Source organism: Ursus americanus, chromosome 26 (assembly GCF_024610735.1).
Source record: "Ursus americanus isolate L20-20 chromosome 26, mUrsAme1.1.p, whole genome shotgun sequence".
Taxonomy (NCBI): Eukaryota; Metazoa; Chordata; class Mammalia; order Carnivora; family Ursidae; genus Ursus; species Ursus americanus.
The window spans coordinates 2966155-2987856 of NC_142152.1; the positions used below are offsets into that span (position 1 = coordinate 2966155).

General features: G+C 36.3%; 1 protein-coding gene across 5 annotated transcripts in view; it reads right to left on the reverse strand.

The window, feature by feature from the left end:
- The window catches only part of KTN1 (kinectin 1), a 101474-nt gene that overhangs the window by 48487 nt on the left and 31285 nt on the right, over window positions 1-21702 (reverse strand). For all 5 annotated transcript variants that reach the window (XM_045810567.2, XM_045810566.2, XM_045810565.2 and 2 more), the window contains exons 2-9: window positions 20116-20668; window positions 16282-16419; window positions 14701-14871; window positions 12889-13019; window positions 7368-7484; window positions 5185-5325; window positions 1669-1775; window positions 740-872 (exon numbers count right to left, since the gene is read on the reverse strand). In XM_045810567.2, the coding sequence (XP_045666523.2) occupies window positions 740-872; window positions 1669-1775; window positions 5185-5325; window positions 7368-7484; window positions 12889-13019; window positions 14701-14871; window positions 16282-16419; window positions 20116-20638 (1461 nt within the window). In that variant the 5' untranslated portion in view covers window positions 20639-20668. The remainder of the gene's footprint in view (window positions 1-739; window positions 873-1668; window positions 1776-5184; window positions 5326-7367; window positions 7485-12888; window positions 13020-14700; window positions 14872-16281; window positions 16420-20115; window positions 20669-21702) is intronic.

Here is a 21702-nt window from a genome sequence, read left to right on the forward strand (position 1 = left end):
TAACCCCTACCACTCTGGAACTGGTATTAGGTATGATTCTATCAGTGACCTAGGTAGGAATCTAACACATTGGACTTACACAAATCGAACTATATGTTCCATAAATCCTCTCTCCAGTAAAAAGAGGAAAGGACAATTCTATTCATCACTCTACTCAATGCGCATATGCTATAAGGTGCAAAAGAAACAAATCTGTTCTTCTGTAGCCTGAGCAACCCCATGCATCACTTCTCAGCATGAGCTTCTCATGGTACTAAGCACCATTCTGGTGTCTAAAGAAACTGATCTTTTTTATACTATGGCTCATGTGAAAGCTACTGAAGCATTTCTTGGTCTTGTGCTAAAGCAAAGGAAAATCACCTATTCCAATGCTGGAAGAAAAATATGTTCTACTGAACTTACTGAAAAACCCAAGTTACGGATGATAAATGATATTAAAGTTAATTTTAACTACTTGATTTTTGCCTCACACATGTGAACCCTAACCACCCAAATAAGAAACTGTTTGTTATCAATCAGCAAATTTCATTTTTCATATCTTCAAACAGCTTTTAACTTCAGACTCAAGCCTATAGTCAATTCTCTCATTAATGCCATGCTGCTACACAGGCAGAACACTTAGCCTACCGGTTCGTTTAAGCCTAAAACTACATTTCTCAAACCTACACGTACATTTAGGTCCCTGAACTGAATATCTACATTATTTATGAAATGATAAATAAGGGTGGGAACAGATCACCTTCAACTGAGTAACTGCTTGCTCGGCATTCTTCTTTTGGACTTCCTCTTGCTGTAGCTTCCCTGTTTTCTCGGTTAGCTCATTAACCAACCTAGCATAATCCTGGCGTAGTTTATTTAGTTCAGCCGACTGCCTGAAAACAGTAACTAGATTAGGAACCTTCTATTATTACAAACACATAAAAAGAATAAACAAAACATATTTGATATTTGTTTTTCTGAGCAATTTCACTTATAGCCATTCAGAAAATGTTTTAAGTGACTACTAATAATGAAGCCTGGTTGACTATAATCTCTGAATCATTCTGGTAACAATTACGCAATTCAAAAATCACCATAATCAAGAAAAATGGATGACCACACACTCATGAGCATAAGTCAACAGTGTCACTCTCCAACTGGTGTTCTGAAAATCTATTAAAATCAGTCAGGCAGAGTGCTTATTTTGTAAGCATGGTACTTACTAACTCTTCTCTAAGGCACAGTTTCTCAAAGTATAGCCCAGAGCCAATTTCATCACTATCACAAGGCATACATCTTAATACGCAGATTCCTGGGCTCCAGACCTCAGAGCCACTGAATCATAATCTTTTAGGAGTAGGACTCAAGAATATGCTTTTTTAATGAACATGCCAGATGCCCTTCAGAATAATGAAGTTTTAAGAACTACTGTTAAAGGATAGATGTTTTAAAACTTATAAATTCAGTTTCATAAACTTGTAGACAATGTTGCACCACTAACACTAGTATTTATCACACAGTTTAGCTGAAGTGGTTCTTCACATAGCAAGAAAATTGTTTTTGAAAATTAATTCATTTTAGAAACAAATGTAAAACACAGAAGTCTAACCAATTACTATCAAACACCATTTTGATGGTTCAAGAAAATATTCTGCCATTCAATTAAAAATAAAACATTTGGAAACATACTTGCTTTCTAGCTGGTTTGTAGTGTTGCTGACAGCATCTCTCAGTATGCCATTCTCCTGCTTCAAGTGAGCTATCTCTGCCTCCATCTGCTCACGAACTTGCTGGAACTGAAAGTATTTTACAAACATAAGATTTAGAAACAATGACTGCCAAAGCTAACTTAAAAGAAACTTTATTATAATGAGAATGTAAAAAGCATCAATAGAATGAAGTTTGGACCATCTTTCTCAAATAAATATAAACAAACTTAAAGGATGAATTACATTTTGATTGTGGTGAATGCAAAGTAAATACAAGCTGCCACAACATTCCAGAATGCAAGTAGACGCTAGCTGCTATCAAACTGGAAATGGAAAATAAATACAAATAGAAATGCTGTTTTAGAAATAAAGGACTCAGAATTTCTTTCCTACCCGAGACTCCTATAGAATAATCTTATCTTGATCCTATATCAATTTTATGTCAGCAGTCTTTAATGAAAGATTTTAGTAATCACAAGTTTAAAAACTGAAAATATGTCTAACACATTTATATTAAGTTACAAATTGAGCTGTAACCAAATAGATGGCAAATTCATCATGCAAAAATCTACTCACTAAAATATTCTGGCCTTTTATTTATTTCAGAATTACAGAACCAAGAGAGAAAGAATACTGAATCTTATATTCCCATAAGTATAGGTCTTATTTTAGAATGTGAAATAATCTTAATAATTTTAAGAAAACCTATTCAATTGACAGAAATTAAAGTATATGTATCTATTTTTCAGACAACATATCACACAGAACCTATATCCTGGCTTCTAAAAAAGAAAAATGATAAATCACCTTCCACCCTCAATAAGAGTATTACAAATACTTGACTAATTTCCAAGTTAAAAGCAGCAATTAAGAAAAAGAAAAAAAAAATCACCTGAGTCTAGGAAAATCCATTCTTCAATAACCTATTTATCATTGGGAAAGAATATCTCAAATGGCTGGGGGTTGGAAAGACAGAGGACTGCATCAAATGAAAGCACAAAGCAGTGGACACTGTAAGAACCTGACAACAGATTCATTCACTTCTTGTTTGTTGTTAGTGTTATTTCTGTGGAAAACACTGGGACTTTGATAGCAGTGAGGAATAATTTAAGATTTTTCAGCAGACTAGCAATGTGATCAAAGTAGTATCTTAGAAACAAAAATCTGACACTATTTACGTGTTCGAATGGAAATGAGAGATTAAAAAGCCACTATAATTATGCCAGTATGAAATAATAAACTAAGGTGATGTCTAAGAACTGAATGAAAGAAGTACCTTGAAATAAAGTATTTTAAAGATTTCAGAAAAAACTGTAAACTGGGCAAGAGAGAGAAGTCAAAGGATTCAAGCGTAAGGATAATAATGCCTCAGATGTTGGAAAATAAGAACTTGATCAAAAGCAAGAGCTTGATTTTAGACATATGTTAAATTTGAGGTGATGACGAGAGCTTCCAAACTGAAGCATTAGCTAGCAATGGAAATAATTCAAAAGACCACTGGCCCAAAAGTTCAAGTAGGAGGAATATCAGACACCCACTAGATTAGCCAACCCAAACCATGTTCTTCAACAGCCTCTCCATCAACGATAAAAATGGTATTTCAGGGGTGCCTGGGTGGCTGAGTCGTTAAGCGTCTGCCTTCGGCTCAGGGCATGATCCTGGCGTTCTGGGATCGAGCCCCACATCAGGCTCCTCCACTGGGAGCCTGCTTCTTCCTCTCCCACTCCCCCTGCTTGTGTTCCCTCTCTCGCTGGCTGTCTCTCTCTCTCTGTCAAATAAATAAATAAAATCTTAAAAAAAAAATGGTATTTCAATCAGAGAAGGCGAGAGAGAGAGAAAAATCAACCAACCAACCACTGGTTCAGACTTAACTGGAATTATGAAAACGAGTATTATGCAGAAAAGACAGTAAGAACTGAACCTTCTGAACACTGTAAGAAGAGAGGTGAAACAAGAGACAGGTCACTTAGGCCAAAACCTTAGGAGTCATCCTTCATTATCAGCTCTCTTTTGCTCTCCTCCACTCCATCACCAAGCCCCATCTACTTACTCTTCTATATCACTCAAACTCAACCCCTCGTTGTCAACATCTGATTTTATTTTATTTTTTTTTAAAGATTTTATTTATTTATTCGACAGAGATAGAGACAGCCAGCAAGAGAGGGAACACAAGCAGGGGGAGTGGGAGAGGAAGAAGCAGGCTCACAGCGGAGGAGCCCGATGTGGGGCTTGATCCCGTAACGCCAGGATCACGCCCTGAGCAGAAGGCAGACGCCCAACGGTTGTGCCACCCAGGCGCCCCAACATCTGATTTTAGGCCCTTGTTTTCAGACTTGGATTCCTGCAAAAGCCTTGCAATTATCTCATTCCACTCTCCACACTGCTACCAGAATAGTAATTAAAAATACTAATATAATAACTGCTGAGTTGCTTAAATTCTTTTAATGGCTCCCCAGTCTTCAGGTATATAAGGCCCTTGAAGACAGGGCCTCTATTTACACCTCTCGATCTTTTCCTCATTCCAGCCCTGATTTCCAAACACAACTCCTACTGCATTTCTCACAATCATCACTGGGGCAATCTCTTAACAGAAACACCTGGGATGCACTCATTAAAAAGCTCCATCCTGGGCCCCAAAATAGACCACCACACAATCACCTCTAGGAATGGGACTAAGGAATCACACCAAGTAATAACCCAGTGCCCATTTCTTCACTCTCTTACCTAATAAGGCCTAATTGTTTTAAAACACTGAACATAGTTTGCATATCATTTCTAATAAGTCTTCCTTATAATCCTCCTCTTCCCTATTGCCCATCCCAATGGTTCCAAAGCACTCACTGCTTACCTCTACAGTAATCCCCCCTTATCCATGGTAATACCTTCCAAGACCCCCAAGAAGATGCCTAAAACTGCAGAGTACTAAACCATGGGTCTACTATGTCTTTTCCCTATATATACATACATATATATCACAAAGTTTAATTTATAAGTTAAGCACAGTTAAGAGATCAATAACTAAAAACAGAACTATAACAATATACTGTAATAAAAGTTACATGAAGGTAATCTCTCTCAAAATATATTATACTGAATTTACCCTTCTTGTGATAACACGAGATAATAAATGCCTACACGATGAGATGGGAGGTAATGAAATAGGCACTGTGACACAGCGTCAGGCTACTACTGACCTTCTGACAACGTGTCAGAAGGAGAATCATCTGCTTCCAGGCCGCAGTTGACCATAGGTAACTGAAACCACAGAAAATGAAACGGGGATAACGCGGGACCACTATATTACAATGGAGTATTTACTTGTCAGCTTCCAGCCTCTGCCTCAACCCCACTTCGAAAAGGTGCTTACTTACAGACAAGGAGCCAGTTTAGCCATTGTACCATCGCCCACCACACAGCCTTGCACATATTAGGCACTTGAAGTTTGTTAACTGATGAATGCAAAATTTCATTTTGTTTTCAAAAAATAAAAAGTTACCTTCATCTGCATCTGCTGAGTCTCTTGATAACTAACATGCATTTTGTTCTGAAATACATTATGTTCCTTTTCTAATGTTCCAATCCGATCTTTCATCCTTGCTATAACCACATTGCTTCTTTCTTTCTCTGACATCATTTCCTAGAAGAATAAGCCAGAAAAAGTTATGCAAATTTATTTTAAAAAAATAAGTACTATTAGATTATAATAAAAAAAACATTTTTAGCATCAGCGAAAATGATGTTAGTAAGACAATAATGAATTTTGAGGTCAAAGGTTTAAAAAAGAAATTGTCTCTGCATGTTACCTGTATCTACCTTTATACCAATTACTTTCATAAACACTTTGCTGTTCTGTTTACCCTTATTCCAAATGCACTTTCTGGTCTAAGAGTTAAAAAGCTGAACCTAGAATAAATCCTACATTCTAACTTGATTATAAGAATGAAAAGTTTTAAATAAATAACCTAAATAAATAAATAACCTAAAAAAATAACCTAGCAGAGAAAAGAAGAAGTCTCTTTCCTAAGAGAAAAGAAAAAGACATGTTTATAGCAGAATGGAAGATGGAATAAGGGAAAGCAAAAAATCAGAACTCCAAGTTTTATTATCCTCCCAAGTCAAATCTTAAAAGGGTGATTTCATTTTGTGTTGCAACTATCGTGAACTCCTAGAACAAATATTATCGAAGTAAAAGAGAGCCAACCAACTTTAAAGTTATCTGCAGGCATGATCAGTTTATATCCCCTTCTCTAAGAAACTGAAAAAATTTAAAACTTTTTTTTTAAGTGAGTATATGCGCACATGTGGGGGTGGGGGGGGGGGCAGAGCAAGAGGGAGAAAGAGAATCTTAAGTAGGTTCCACGCCAGCGTGGGACCCAACACTCAATCTCACAACTCTGAGATCATGACCTGAGTCGAAATCAAGAGTCAGATGCTTAACTAAAATGAGCCACCAAGGCACCCCCAAAATTTAAAACTTTTATGTACTTGATGGTTTCCTCCCATAAGAGTTTACTTACATCTGCAAAGAAAAAAAGTACACACATCTTATATAGCTCAATGAATTACTACAAAGTGGATACCTTTTTAATTTTTTAATTATAGTCAGAAAACTATAGCCACATGAAACTATACTAAAGTGTGTGATCTTAAGGAAACACTTAGTAACAACGTTGACTAATCTTAACCTAAGTTTTTTCATTAACTTTATTTGCTTCAAATTCACATAAAAGGTTTTATATTCAAATGAGGCCATCCTCATAATGTCATCAAGTAGCTTCATGAATTATAAAAAAAATAAACCTCATTTACTGTATTTAATTCCAAAAAGGAGAAACAAGTACCTCAGGAGGAATAAGACTACATTTTCTTCAGAACTTCAATTATGTTCTCAGTCTACATAATTTTTTTTTAGAGATATAACAGACATAGAACATCACACAAGTTTCAGGTATACAACACGTTTCGGTATTTATATATTGCAAATTGATCACCATAAGAAGTCTAGTTAACATCACCACTATGGCTACAATTTTTTTTTCCCATGATGAGAACTTTTAAGATATACTTTCTTAGTGACTTTCAAATGTATAACACAGTATTACTAACTACAGTCACCATGCTGTACATTACATCCCCAGGACGGATTTATTTTCTAATTAGAAATTTTTATCATGACATGATTTTTACATAATTTTTTAAAGATTTTTTTGGTTTGTTTTTTGTTTTTTAACCTCTCAGAGTAAAATTTCTGGGGTTTGAAGAACTTCATTGATTAAAAATTGTAAATATTTATCACAAGGACCTTTGTAAATAAAATTACCTATTAAGAGTTCCACATTTATCCTATTGGATTTAAACAAGATCACACCTAGTTCTGTGCTTCCTTAGAGACTAATTTTAGGTCAGATCCAACTGAAACATGCCCCCAATGCCCGAATGCTTCTGTTATTTGAAATTAATATATTTAGGAGCACTGTTATTTTAAATTCATAACTCAACTGTAGGCTATAACAACATGAAAAAGTGAGACACCACCACCACAATTCTACAAGAAACTGACTTTTACTGGGTATAAATTTGCTATACAAATAATTAAATCCGTAATTACAGACAATTTCTGAAATCTTTCACTGCTTCTGATTCAGAACATATATCCCTTAAATACAAGAATGTCATCACCTGAGTTAACTGCTTACACCGATCCTTAATAGCAGCAGCATCTTCCTTCACAGCAGCAAGTAACTTGTCTTTTTCCTGAAGCTGATGTACAAGTGCAGTCAATTCTCCTTTACTTGACTACAATCAATACAGAATTAGTAAGAGTTAACATGAGCTAATGAAAATTATGAAAATGAAGTATCTAGTATCAAGTGTTCTTAAGCCAAAGCAAAGATCACAATTATATATAAATTAGAATCATGGCCAAGTACTAGTCAGTGAAGTATCATTTGTGAAAGTCACTGTATCATTCTATATTCTGATGCATGCGATAGGATACATATCAACCAAGAAATAAATTTTTTACAAAGAATTCTAAGACTCCAGTTTTAGACCCAGAGTCAAGATAGCCATCTCCTTCTTCTCCTCCTAAAAGATCAAAAGAGGACTATAAAACCAAAATGAAACAATCATCTGTAATATCAAAACATGAGAAAAGACTGCCAAAAGTAGTAGAGATCAAATACAAGTGCCTGACAACCCTGTCAAAATATACGAGACTGTAGAAGTGCCCCAGTGCCTAGTTCTCTGAAATTAACTGGCATGTTCTGAAAGGAAAAAACCAATAATCTTCTATTTGACATAAGGAACAAAGACAGAAGGTAGGAATCTTCTTGAAAGGAGAGCTCAAGCAAGAAAGAAGAAATCATACAAACTTTACAAAGAGAGCAGCTAGTTAGGAAGAGTTGTGAGAAAGTCTCTACAGTAAGACTTCATAGTGAAGTCTTTTTTTTTTTTTTTAAGATTTTATTTATTTGACAAAGAGAGAGCAAGAGAGCACAAGCAGGGGAAGTGGCAAGCAGAGGGAGAGGGAGAAGCAGAGTCCCCACTGAGCTGGGAGCCCAATCCCAGGAACCCTGGGATCATGACCCAGGACCCTAGGATCATGACCTGAGCTGAAGGCAGATACTTCATCTGAGTCACCCAGGTGCTCCATAGTAGTGAAGTCTTTTATCTGGGAAGATGAAAGGCTAGAAGAACTTATTTTTCACACACAGCCTAAGGAAAACAGCAGTTAGACTTGGTCCTTTGATTATTAATCTCCAGGCACACGGTTGATCCAAGAGGAACACCCTCACTAAAAGAGTGCGGATTAAAAAGAAAACAGGGTCATGGCTCCTGGGTGGCTCAGTCGGGTAAGCATCTGCCTTTTAGCTCAGGTCATGATCCCAGGGTCTGGGGATCCAGACCCACACTGGGCTCTCTGCCCTGCAGGGGGCCAAGCTGCTTCTCCCTCTTCCTCTGCTCTCTGTGTCAAATAAATAAATAAAATCTTTAAAAAAAGGGGGGGGGGGTCGATGCAAGATACCTGAAAAAAGGAAAACAATAAAAATAAATGACAAGTGAAAAAAAATCACCAAAAAGGGATTGTCAAAAAGCAGACAAAATTGTGTTAAAAAGTATCACCATGATTTTTAAAAATCCTACAGCAGTCATTTCTGGAAAAATAAGAGCAAAGAACAGAGCTCACAAGAAAAGATAAGCTCAAAGAAAAGACCAGAGAATGAGATGAAATATGAGCTGGCAAAACCTGAAGTGGAAGTACAAGTAATACCACCTCAGAAACACAATCCAATCAGAAGCAGAGAACAGAAAAAGACACACTGCTGAACTATGGTAAGGGAGAGTCCACGATGGAGAAAAGTAAATAAGAAGAAAGAAAACCAAAAGCTTTTTTTTTTAAGGATCAAAATGTGAAAAATAAAGACAATAGGCAAAGATTTAGTATATGCTTAATCGATACCCATTATTTCAATTATGCTAAGGGACAAATTTCATAATTGAAAAGACATGTTTTATTCAGAGAAATACTGAGAGAGGACTCACGAGTCAAGGCCAAAACCATATTAAATTTACTGCTGAACTGAAAAGAAGCTGAATCCCTTGATGTTTGTACAGTAGGGTGGACACTGGAAAAGTCCAATAAACAATAAATACTTGGGTAGATTGCCCCATAGGATGTTTTAATTCTGAGAGTGTAGTCGGACAAAAATACATGAAAAGAGTGGAAAATTCAGTATGGTCTCAGACCTCTATCCAGCTATATGAGTAGAGAATGGTAAAGCAAGCATGAAAAATTCTCAAGAAAGTGAAACCCCGAAATATTATACCCCACCAAATATCATTCAAATATAATGACAACAAAAAAGCATTTTAACTTGCCAGAATTTGGGAAATATAGTTCCTATGAGCCCTCCTTAAAGAAATTCCAGGAAAAATAACTTTATCCAACCAAGAAATGAATACAGAAACTATGGCAAAAGAACGGTTATCAAGCTTTAAACCCACCATTAACCTGTAAAATTATGACTAAAGCAAACATGAAAATTACAGTCACAAAACAAATATTAAATATTCTAAGTATCTGATAAACGATGTTATTATTAACAAAAGTTGAGAGGCAAAAAGGAGAAAGTGTAGGAAAACATTTAAGTAGGCAGACCTCCTCCTGTTATACAGCAGAGTCAAAAGAGTTAATAATTTAAAGCTGAAAAATCACATAACTGAGGCAAGTATATTTAAAGGCCAACACTAAGAAATTAATAATCAACTAAAATATCAAATCAAATATTTTCTTACTAATAATTACATTAGCAGTTAACATTTTTGAGCAATTACTGCATGCTAGGAACTCTGAGCACCCACTATGTATTATTTCATTTAATTTTCAAAACCTGATTATCATTCCCATTTGGGAAATAAGGAAACTGAGGCACTGGGGTTAAGTCACTTACCTAACGCGAAACAAATTTCATGTAGCAGAACTCAGATTTGAATCCAGGAAATCTGACTCTAGAACCCAGTATATTAACCTACATCTAATACAGAAGGCAAGTGTGTTATTGTTTAAAGACACATGCCTGCACACATGCACACAACATTAAAATCTCCTCAACTCTGCAACCCCTTTAGTGTTTATCCTCCTCTTCCCATCTGAAGTTACTCAAACTGGACACACCGTCACCTTTCCTATTTATTAAATACTTACTTACAGTCCAATACTCCAATGAAACTGCCTTCACTGAGGATATCAAATCCAATTTTTCCATCCTAATCCTCCTTGATCACTCTAAAGCATGTCCCTGTTGACTTTTCCCTCCCCCGTGAACTCACTACCCTCCTTAAGCGTCTGGGATTCCACGGTCTCCTGCTGCTGCTCCTCCTCTTCAGTATCCTTTGTGGTGGTTTTCCCTGACCTTTAAATGCTGGTGTTTCTCAGGGCTCATTCTTGAACTTTCTTAGCATTCCCCACATCCTCTCCAGTCTAATACACATTTATCATGTGTATTGGTGATAGCAGATTACTTTCCTAAGTCACACACTAAGTGATCTTTTTTCAACTCCACAGAAATATGTATTCAACTGTGAAATGAATATACCCACTTAAATGATCCAAAGGATGCCTAGAACAACTTCCTAAAATTTTCCACAACCTTCTACTCTCTCCTCCTCAGCGAAGTGTTCATAAATACCACTGTCACCACAATCTATCCAGTTACTCCAGAGCAAAAACAAGCATTCATTCTAGACTCTTCTTTAGCTACCGTATCTAACTTGTCAGCAAGTTCTCTAACTCCTGTATCTCCATCCTATGTTGGTGCTCCCGTACTTATCTTCACCCTTTATCTGGAACAATCTTCATTAGGTGGGAATTTATTTATACCTGGAACTTTGCCATCTATTAAAAGGTCTGACCAAGACAGTTTCTATGACAGGAAAAGGGAGAAACTAAACTTACTTTGGAGATACAGAGGACCTACAAAGATAGTGAGTGAGTCCCTGCAGATGAGAACAGAATCACTCCATGAGAAACCCAGAACAATAAAATTTTAAAAGAAAGCCAAAAAGTTCCAAAGAGGGGGAAAATGTTAAGTTGCAAAATACTCTACTTCAAAATGCTATCTTTAAGAGTACCCAACTTCCTCCTTGGCCTGCCTAAAATAGCTATCAAGGGGAGGCTGATTTACCACCCAGTCTCTAGAGTTCAAAGCTATCGCAGACAACAAAATAATTACTTTTGCCCCCATAAGCCACCACCAACATCCTCAGAAGAGAACACTTAAAGCAATTATTTTCCATTTTAAAAAGCAGTAATTTCAAACTTCAGGCAAACTTCAACTAGAGGCTTTTTTCCCTTATCCCCACAAATAACTAAGAACCCTTTTAAGATACACACTTACCCAATAAAAAAAAGTAAATCAAAGGCAAATTCTTCAATTAAGAATTTCAAGAAAGTTTCTTGCAACAGAATAATCTGATTTGGTATCCAAAGTCACATGCAGTTACCACACGTACCCTGATTAACCCCGGAATACCTTGTTCACTCTGCACCATTGCTAGCACCATGTGGAGACCGTCCAACAAGCAAACTACATTATAAAATGCCAGAGTTATAAAACACACTGTCCATAGATCTTCGGAAGTACAGACAGACTTAATATGCTATGATAAATGCTATGACAAAAAAGTCCAGATGATTAGGAGAAAGACCAACAGAGAGAACAATTTAGACTGAATTCGACTACTGAAGGTAATCAAGTGAGGGGGATGGCTTGGACTGAAGAAAAAATGGAAGCCACTCATGGTTTTAAAGCAGGTAAGTGGTTAGTGTGTGTTAGTGTGTCTATGTGTGTGTTTAGAATAAGAACAGTTAAGTCCAGCATCTAATAGTGAATACCAGACATGATGTCATCTTATCTCACACAAGTAACATCTGAAAACTTATCACCTTTCCCAGTATGACATAGTATACACAATAATATAGTGGGCATGACCCATGAGAAATTAAATATTAACTCCATGGACTGTCTTTTGTTTTGGGAGGGTTGTTTTTTTTACAAATCTTAGTCAGTCATAGCAGTAATTCTGCTATTCAAACCACTTATTTTAGAAGGATGATCACACACACACTCCCAGGTTCTTTGAAGTGTGCTATACTGAGTCACAGAAACATTCCATATAGTCTATCCAAAAATCACCTGACCTTGCCTTCAATACTTCCAAGCAGAGCAAAGCAAGGTTAAGTGCCAAATGACTTTAAAGTCCTATAAATCATCTTACTCATTGTAAGCACTTCACTTTTGTCAAAGTATCAGATGACTCAGACACCTGACTGAATAAGTGTATTGATTAGTATGGCTATAAGAAATAACTTCTGAAGCCATTCTGGAATTAAATGTGACTATGTGCTTTGGAATATGAATGATGGAAATGTGAATTTATTCCTCTAGCAAAAGTCTTGTTATTTTTTTTTTCCTTCAGAGTGTGAGCAGAGAAGGAGGGGTAGAGGGAGAGAGACTCTCAAGCAGGCTCCACACCCAGCACCGAGCCTGACATGGGGCTCCATCTCACAACCCCAAGATTATGACCTGAGCCAAAATCAAGAGTTGGACACCTAACCAACTGAGACACTCGGGCACTTCTTGTTTGATGAACTTAAATCACTATTCCCAAATATCCCCATAATCAAAAATATGCTTACCCTCTTTAAAGCATCCTGTATCACACCAGACTTCTCCTTTAACAGGTCTACAACACAAAGGGCCTCATCTTCAGAAAACATCATAGTCTTCAAGGACAGAAGAAAGTCTTTAAATTTCACTTCAGCATTTTCTTTAAAAAAAATAAAGAGTTGGCATTTAAGAAACACAAGTAATAACTTCAGCAAAGGTAAGGATCAAGAATTCTTGACCCAGGGGCGCCTGGGTGGCACAGCGGTTAAGCGTCTGCCTTCGGCTCAGGGCGTGATCCCGGCGTTATGGGATCGAGCCCCACATCAGGCTCCTCTGCTATGAGCCTGCTTCTTCCTCTCCCACTCCCCCTGCTTGTGTTCCCTCTCTCGCTGGCTGTCTCTATCTCTGTCGAATAAATAAATAAAATCTTTAAAAAAAAAAAAAAAAAAAAGAATTCTTGACCCAGAAAGTCAATAACCAAGAGAAAATAGATTTACAATTCAGGTCAAACAACAAAAAATGTTCCAGTCAAGAGAGAAAAAAGTGTTCATCATCTTTAATATATGATGGAATAATTACATTAACTAAAAATTTGATCGAACTGCAGAATACTTTAAAGTGCCAGCAACCCCCACTTTATTTTTTTTTTAAGATTTTATTTATTTATTTGACAGAGAGAGAGACAGCCAGCAAGAGAGGGAACACAGGCAGAGGGAGTGGGAGAGGAAGAAGGAGGCTCCCAGCGGAGGAGCCTGATGTGGGGCTCGATCCCAGGACCCTGGGATCATACCCTGAGCCGAAGGCAGACGCTTAACGACTTAGCCACCCAGGTGTCCAGTAACCCCCACTTTAAAAACAAACATTCAGGGGCTCCTGGGTGGCTCAGTCGTTAAGTGTCTGCCTTCAGCTCAGGGCATGATCCCAGTGTTCTGGGATCGAGCCCCACATCGGGCTCCCTGCTCAGCGGGAAGCCTGCTTCTCCTTCTCCCATTCCCCCTGCTTGTGTTCCCTCTCTCTGTCAAACAAATAAATAAAATCTTTAAAACAACAACAACAAACATTCAAATGTCTAGTATACTAGTATCTATACCAGATATGTTCACAAATACTCTCCTTTAACCTTAGTACTCATGACATATAAATCAAATTTTATAGAGAAAATAAGCCCAAAGATAATTCTAAAAAGGAAATCTGGCTTGATAAATATCAAATAAATACAAACAATCTTGACATTTAAAAAAATTCATGCATCAAGCACCCCCTGATTCACCCAATTTCCCCAGGGGGATCTTAATTTCAAGCACGAACCTCCTCTTCTTATAAAGCAACTGCAACCCATTAGACCCAATGAAGCCCAGGGTTTTGATAGTTCAGTAACATGGTAAGTTTAAAAAATCAGATGAGTGAATGTGTGAGGACAAGGGGTATATGGGAATTCTCTGTACTTTCCACTCAATTATGCTGTGCAGCTACCACTACTCTTTAAAAAAAAAAAAAGTCTATTAAAAAGGTAATAATAAAAGGTGGTTGTGAATTAGCATAGAAACCTCACAAGTGACTAACAGCCAGAGAGAGAGAGAGAGAGAGAGAGAGAGAGAGAGGAAAAAAAAAAAATCACCAGACAGCTAAATAACCGTGAGATCTTGGGAAAGTCAAATTCAAGGGTCCAGCTCCACAAAACTTAGCAGGCTGGACTAGAAAATTACCAATAAACCTTTTACTACAAAGATTCTATTATTCTTTTACAATTCACTGTTTCTATGAGAAAATTTACTCAACTCCACCCAGAACTCAAAAATGTGTTTCTCCAATATAACAAACTATTGCATGCCATGTGTTACCTTTGTCAGTTTCAGTCTTCAATTTTTTAGCCCCCGTTTTCTGGATTCCTTCTACTTGGTCAGATTTAATTAGATCAATAACCTCTCTCTTATCCAGCACAGGATTTGAATCAGCATTATCCATCAAAGGAATATAAGTAGTTGGATGAATAAGGGGTTCATCTACCAAGACTGCAATTTAAATTCAACAAAATTATAATTACTCAGGGCTTTATATACTGGAGTAATTAATAACATGCACACACACTTAAGTTTAATGATAAATGCAGTTATTTTCAAATATCTAACACCAACTTGGCTTTAAATTCCTATTTTATCATTTAACATGTCAAAACATTCTAATTAAAGCAGTACCCGTTTAATATTATTTTACAGTAAATCATTTAAGTTATCTAAAAGTGTGTTAGCATATCTCCTCTAATGCATTTGAGGATTTCTTCTTCTACATCTTTACATTTTAGTTAGTTCTCATTTTCTTCCTGTTTTAACTAAAAATCCTTTCACATTTAATTAGTGCTCAAGGAAAACTATTAATCTGTATTTATGTTGGTACTTTACTGAATTCTTACTGCAAATGCTAGTTTTTAATTGAGTCACTTTCTAGGTACAAAAATCAGTCATTGTTCCTTGCAGATATCGTCTCATTTCTAAAAGTTATGCCTGTAATTTCCATGGCACATCTTACTAAACTGATTAAAAATTGCTAAACAACATTAGAAGCGGAGGTAGGAAGCCTCCTTACACTTTGTTCCCAATTTTAACAGGAAGAACTTTAAAAGTTTGAACATTAAAGTCTGATGTGTGCTGACTAGAGATATAAACTTCCACACACATATGAAAATCTCTATTACTTTTTAAAAAAACTTTTGGGCACACAGTTTTTATTTAAAATTTTAATAAATATTTAATATCAACAAATGTTTATGGGTAACATTTTTCTATACCTAGTTGCTTGATACATCATAATTTCAATACAAATAACAGAACTTCAGATTTCCCTTTGCAATTGTACTATTTTCTAGCACTAGTTGATACCACAGCCCAGCATTATTTGAATATCACCATTTAATCTACATTCATTTCATAACTGCTTTCCCTAGACAATTCTGAACATATAAAAATTGCTCCATCACTCTTAATTGGATGCTTCCTAAATGTACATGCAAACTATGTTTAGGAAGTAACTGGAAATACAGGGTAATGACAGATCTGGCCAATGTCCTCCAGCAAAATCTTTAAGTGATATTTTAAAATACAAATGTTTCAGGAATACTTTTCTTCTACAATTTGTACGCTATTTACAATATTTCCAAAACTCAATTAAGAATAGAATATTTAATAAATGGTTTGTCCTTTTTAAATTTCAGATAAACTTCTTCATCACAAACTTAGACCCTGGCCATCTGTCAAAGCACTATGAAATCCCAAGACTCAAGAGATCTCTGGACTTGTATTAGCATTAACGATTGTTATAGTACACATTAAGCTGGGAATTAAAGAGCATGTGAGGTCTCCAGGGTCCTTGTCCTAGTGTACTTCTCTAGAATTAGTACTTATAAAATACATATCTACACATTTCACCGTTTTCTGCCTTTTGCTTCTTTGAAGATACTTTCTTCTTTCCTGATCCACTTTCTTGTTTAGTCTCTTGATGAAGGGGTAATGATTCTTGCTTTTTTGAAGGTGCCAGAAGAGTTTCCACCTTTTTATCCTGATCATCTTTATAGAAAATAAATGAAAAGTCATCATAGCAAACAATGCAAAAGATTCATTTACTAATGAATAATCAGCAAACACAGAAGATTCAATTACTAATGAATAATTCCCAGAATGCTTTACCTTCAAATTTTTTAACTTTCTCATAACATCATTCTACCTTTCTTACTCTGTTACACCTGTTTTTAACTTCGTCAAGACTTCTAAGTACTCGCTCCTTTTATATCCCATTTCTCAGCCGCTCTTAATCTACTCAGCCTAGGGGCATGCTCAAATCTCTACCACCTTAAAAAATAAAACCCCTCCCGTAGTGCTTGGGTGGCTCAGTTGTTAAGCGTCTGCCTTCAGCTCAGGGCATGTGGGATCGAGCCCCTCACTGGGCTCCCTGCTCCACTGGGAGCCTGCTTCTTCCTCTCCCACTTGCCCTGCTTGTCTTCCCTCTCTCGCCGGCTGTCTGTCAAATAAATAAATAAAATCTTTTAAAAAAATAAAACTAAAAAAATAAAACCCTTCCCACCACTGTAATTCCTAGCTTCCCACACCCATTTCCTTCTTATATTGACGAAAGAATAATCTGTACTTCCTTTTCTACCAATCGTTTCTCAACTGAGACCTGATTTTTATCTCCTCCATTGTATCTATGAAAGGATTTACACAGCAACCTAACATCCCAAATGCTGTACTCTACCAATATCCTTTAATTCTTCTTTGACTCCTATTTCACATTCCATACTACTGATCTCTACACCTCCTAAAAATTCTCTCCTCTTCATAAGTGAAATAACACAGTCACAAAAGGACAAATAGTGTATGATTTCACTTATATGAAGTACCTAGAGTAGTCAAATTCACAAAAACAGAAAGTAGAATGGTGGCTGCCAGGGGCTGGGGGAGAGCGGAAAGGGTAATTACTGGTTAATAATGGGTACAGAGTTTCTGCTGGGAAAGATGAAAAAGTTCTTGAGACAACTGGTGGTGATGGTTGCACAAGAATGTAAATGTACTTAATACCACAGAACTATACACTTAAAAATGGTTAAAATGGTAAACTGTATGTTATGGTTTACTGTACCACAATAAAATAAATAAAATTTAAAATTCTCTATCAGCTCCCATAATTCTTTCTTACACTTGAAATATTCCTTTTCAGACTCTTTTGTGAGCAGTTCCTACAGAATACCTCATATGCTGGTATTCCTCAGGGTAGAGTCTTTAAATAATTTCCGTGGATGCTCTTATCTACACCCATAACTTCAACTACTACTGTCATGCTTAAAGCTTCTGAATTTATATTCTAGCCTTATGCCTCTGCGCTTACATATCCTATTGCATCCTAAATCGCTCCCTATGTACATGGCCCCCCATAGGAACCTGAAACAACCTGAAAGCATTCTCCTCTCTATATATCCACTCCCTCTCCGATATTCCCCATCTTGGTGCTACCAACCATCTACCAATCAGGGGTTGGCAAACTTTTCCTGTAAAGGGCCAAATGTTACATAGGTTAGGTTCTGCAGACCACATAGACTCTGTTAAAACTATTCATCTGTTGTGGCAGTATGAAAGCCAGCCATAGACTTAAGTTAATCAATGAGTGTGGCTGCATTCAAAAAAACTTTATTTATGGACAAAGAGGTTTCAATCTCATATAACTTCCACATTTAACAATATATTAGTCTTCCTTGAATCTTTTTCAAATCATTTAAAATATAAAACTATTCTTGGCTCATGGACCACAAAAAAAACAGAAAGTAGACCAGATTTGGCTCAAAGATTTTAGCATGCCAACCCTGAGAAACTTAGAACTTGGGTAATTAGCTTTGATCCTGCCTTCTCCTAATCTGCCATACCTTATCTAATAAGATGAGTCATGTCGTTTTTTTACTTCATAGATCTCTCTAATCTACCTTCTTTTTTTTTTCGAGGTAGGTTCCATGCCCAATGTGAGTTGGATGCTCTACCGACTGAGCCAACCAGGCACCCTTCTAATCTACTTCTATTTCTTCTGTCACCACCATAGTTCAATCCTCCAATTTAACTTTGGAAAATAACCTCTTAACTAGGCTAGCTACATCAAACTTTGCCCCATAAAACTCGTCCTCCTCAAGTTCTGCCAAAGATACAGTTCTAAAATATAAATGTGACCATGTAAAGTGACCTGCTTGAAAATCTTCAACAATGGCTAAACTATAGCATCCCATCTCCTTAACACTGTATACAAAAACCATCATGATCTAGGCCCTGCATATCTTTTCATCTTTGTGTCCTACTGCTTCCAACCTCACATTTCATGGTCCAACAATACACTGTATTCTTCTTTGTGTCTTTCCACATCATATATTGCCAGTATGGAATGAGATCCACTAGTTGCTTGGGTGAAGTGATTCATTCTGGAAGACCTCAGCCACTGCCTCCTTGTAAAGCTCTTCAACCCTGGTCCCCAAAAGTAGTAATCATTTATGCTTCTTGCATTTCTTCTATATGTCATACATCTCTTATGCAAGTCACATTTTATCACTGGCTTACATGTCCTTCTCCCCCACTAAAATAGAGGTGCTTACTTTTATTTCTCTAGTACCATGCCTTGATCATGGCTGGTAAACAAATATTTAAAATCCAATATAACTCCGTAAGTTTTTTAACACTCCATAAGTTTAGACACACAAACAACTTAATGGTAAACACAAGTCCTTTCACACAAACTGTTTGCAGTTTCACACATCATGACACCATTTCTTTCCATTACATCTGTTTGTTTTGTCTTGTTTTTTAAGTAGGCTCCACAGCCAGTGTGGAGTCCAACATGGGGCTCAAACTCACAACCCTGAGATCAAGACCTGAGCTAAGATCAAGAGCCGGACGCTCAACGAACTGAGCCACCCAGGCGTCCCTCCATTACATCTATTAACCCCTCTACCCGGTATACCCTATCCCACACCTCCCCTACCACCCAAAAAACTAGCTAGTCTTTACATAACCTCTAAGATTAATTTTAGGCATTACATCCTTTAAGGGATCCACCTTAGAACTACTACACTCGTTTAGACATACCAAGATCATTATTCTAAACATTTTATAAGAGAGGCACCTGGTGGCTCAGTTGCAACTCGATCTCAGGGCCATGAGTTCAAGCCCCATGATGGGCATGGAGCCTACTTAATTAAAAAAAAAAAAATTGAAACATTTTATAGTAACTATGTTCATGTCTACAGCTTAAAAATGCACAACTTTCATCTCTGTAGTCCTGGTACCTAGTATAATGCCTAGTTTAAAAAAGCTACATGATAAATGTTTGCAAATTTAATCAAAGGCAAAAAACAATATCTAATTTATCTTAATTCATCTTTAATTCCTATCACGCCGATTAGAAAGTATTGGTTGAAATAAAAGTTTCTAACTGCTGATATTTACAGGTTGTTAGTGGTTTTAGTAAAACAGTTGGATTTTATATATTTCCATTTAATGTCTTTTCTATATTTCTAATATAAAGTTTAGTTTTGAATACTGTTTTATGATCAATACTAATTATTTTATCAGCAATTAATGTTAATGAAAGCAAACACAGTAAATTGACAACATTCTTGGTTTATAACTCAGTATCTAATATAGTGTACACCCCTAACAAGCTACCTAAATTTCAAGCTCTAAAGTTATTAAAACAAATACAATCATACAATATAGTTGAATAGATTATAATACCGCTTCCATTTTTAGACTTCTTCTGTCCTGGTTTCTTCTTTGAGGCAGCTGCTTCTGAGGGGGGGGTGAGCTGTTTAGTAACTGGGACAGGTTCTACTTTTTTGCCTGGAGTCTTTGACACATCACTTTCTTTGGTGACCTGCTCTTCTACTACAGGCTTGTGTTTCTTCTCTTTCTTCTTTCTTTCTCTGACACTACTTGAAGTTTCAACTACATTCAGTGGAATAGGTACAACTTGCTCATCTTCTACAGCCAAGGCATCAGATAACTTAAAGTCCCGGGGTACACTCTCAGAATCAGATTCATGGAGGTTCCCATTCTGGATTTCTTTCTTTTTATTCTTTTTCTTTTCTGCCTTCTTTTTATCTGTTTTGGTAGGAATAAGCTTTTGTTCTCTTTTCTGCTTTGCAAGAACTTCATCATATAATGTTTCTTTCATAAAAAGCCAGAAGAAGAGGAAAATTACTGTAATAACTACTGAAGGAATAAGGACAATAAAATATGTTGACTCATAAAACTCCATGGTGCTTTTGTTAATGTGATCCTATAAAACCTAAATGTGGGGGGGACAAAAACAATCTTGAGTCAGTATTATGAAAATTAAACACGCAAAACTTTTGCTCTTTCAAGTAGTATTTCAGATCTGACCTGATGTACAAATCTAATCAGGTTAATCATTTAAATTACACAATTATTTTGCCATCTACAATTCAAATACACTATGAAAGAAAAATGTGTGGCAATAACTAAAAAGAGTGTAACACAGCATTCTATTTTTAAACCACGTGAAAAGATCCTCACATGGGAGGAAAAGAACCTAGACATCCATTACTTTTTTTCCCAAATATCGACTTTTGACATTTTATTAGTATTTAGCTTTTTTCCTTTTATTACACTTTAATACAACTATATGTGGAAATAGAGGCATTGATTATTACCGAAACACTGGGTATTGATTAAAAGTACCATACTTTGGGAAAAAAAAATAGAGGTGGTTCATTCCTTCATTTAGAGATTTAAGCCCATTCACAAACTCCTAGCACCTTCATTTCAGGGACTAACAGCTTCATGATATAATGCGATACATCACAAATATGGAAATATAACAAAGTCAAAATCAAAATGTGAGCCTGTATCATTCGGTATTAAAATAAATTATAAATTCGATGCTTTTCTCGTTTTTTTTCATGGTATTCCTTATTGCAAACAAAGTATATACTGCAAAAACAAAGCTGGCCATCATAATCTTTCCCAAATGCTAAAAGATAAAAGGGCCCTTGCCTCATCAATAGAGTAAATCCTACTTTTAGATTAACTCAATAGTTACAGAAAATAAAGGTATGCTGTGATTATCCAGATCTGCCTTGAATATAGACACTATATCTCTCATCTGAATTGTAGTTAACAGCTAAAATTAAACCTCAAAGAATGATTCTGATGTTTAGACTCTAGATATCCTTATTCCTATAAATATGTATAAGCCACATAAATATGGTTTTTATTCTTGTGACTCATATCAAATTTATTGTGCAAAAAGGCAAGGTATTGAATGTAGATGAAATTAAGCCTGCAGACATGGTTAAGATA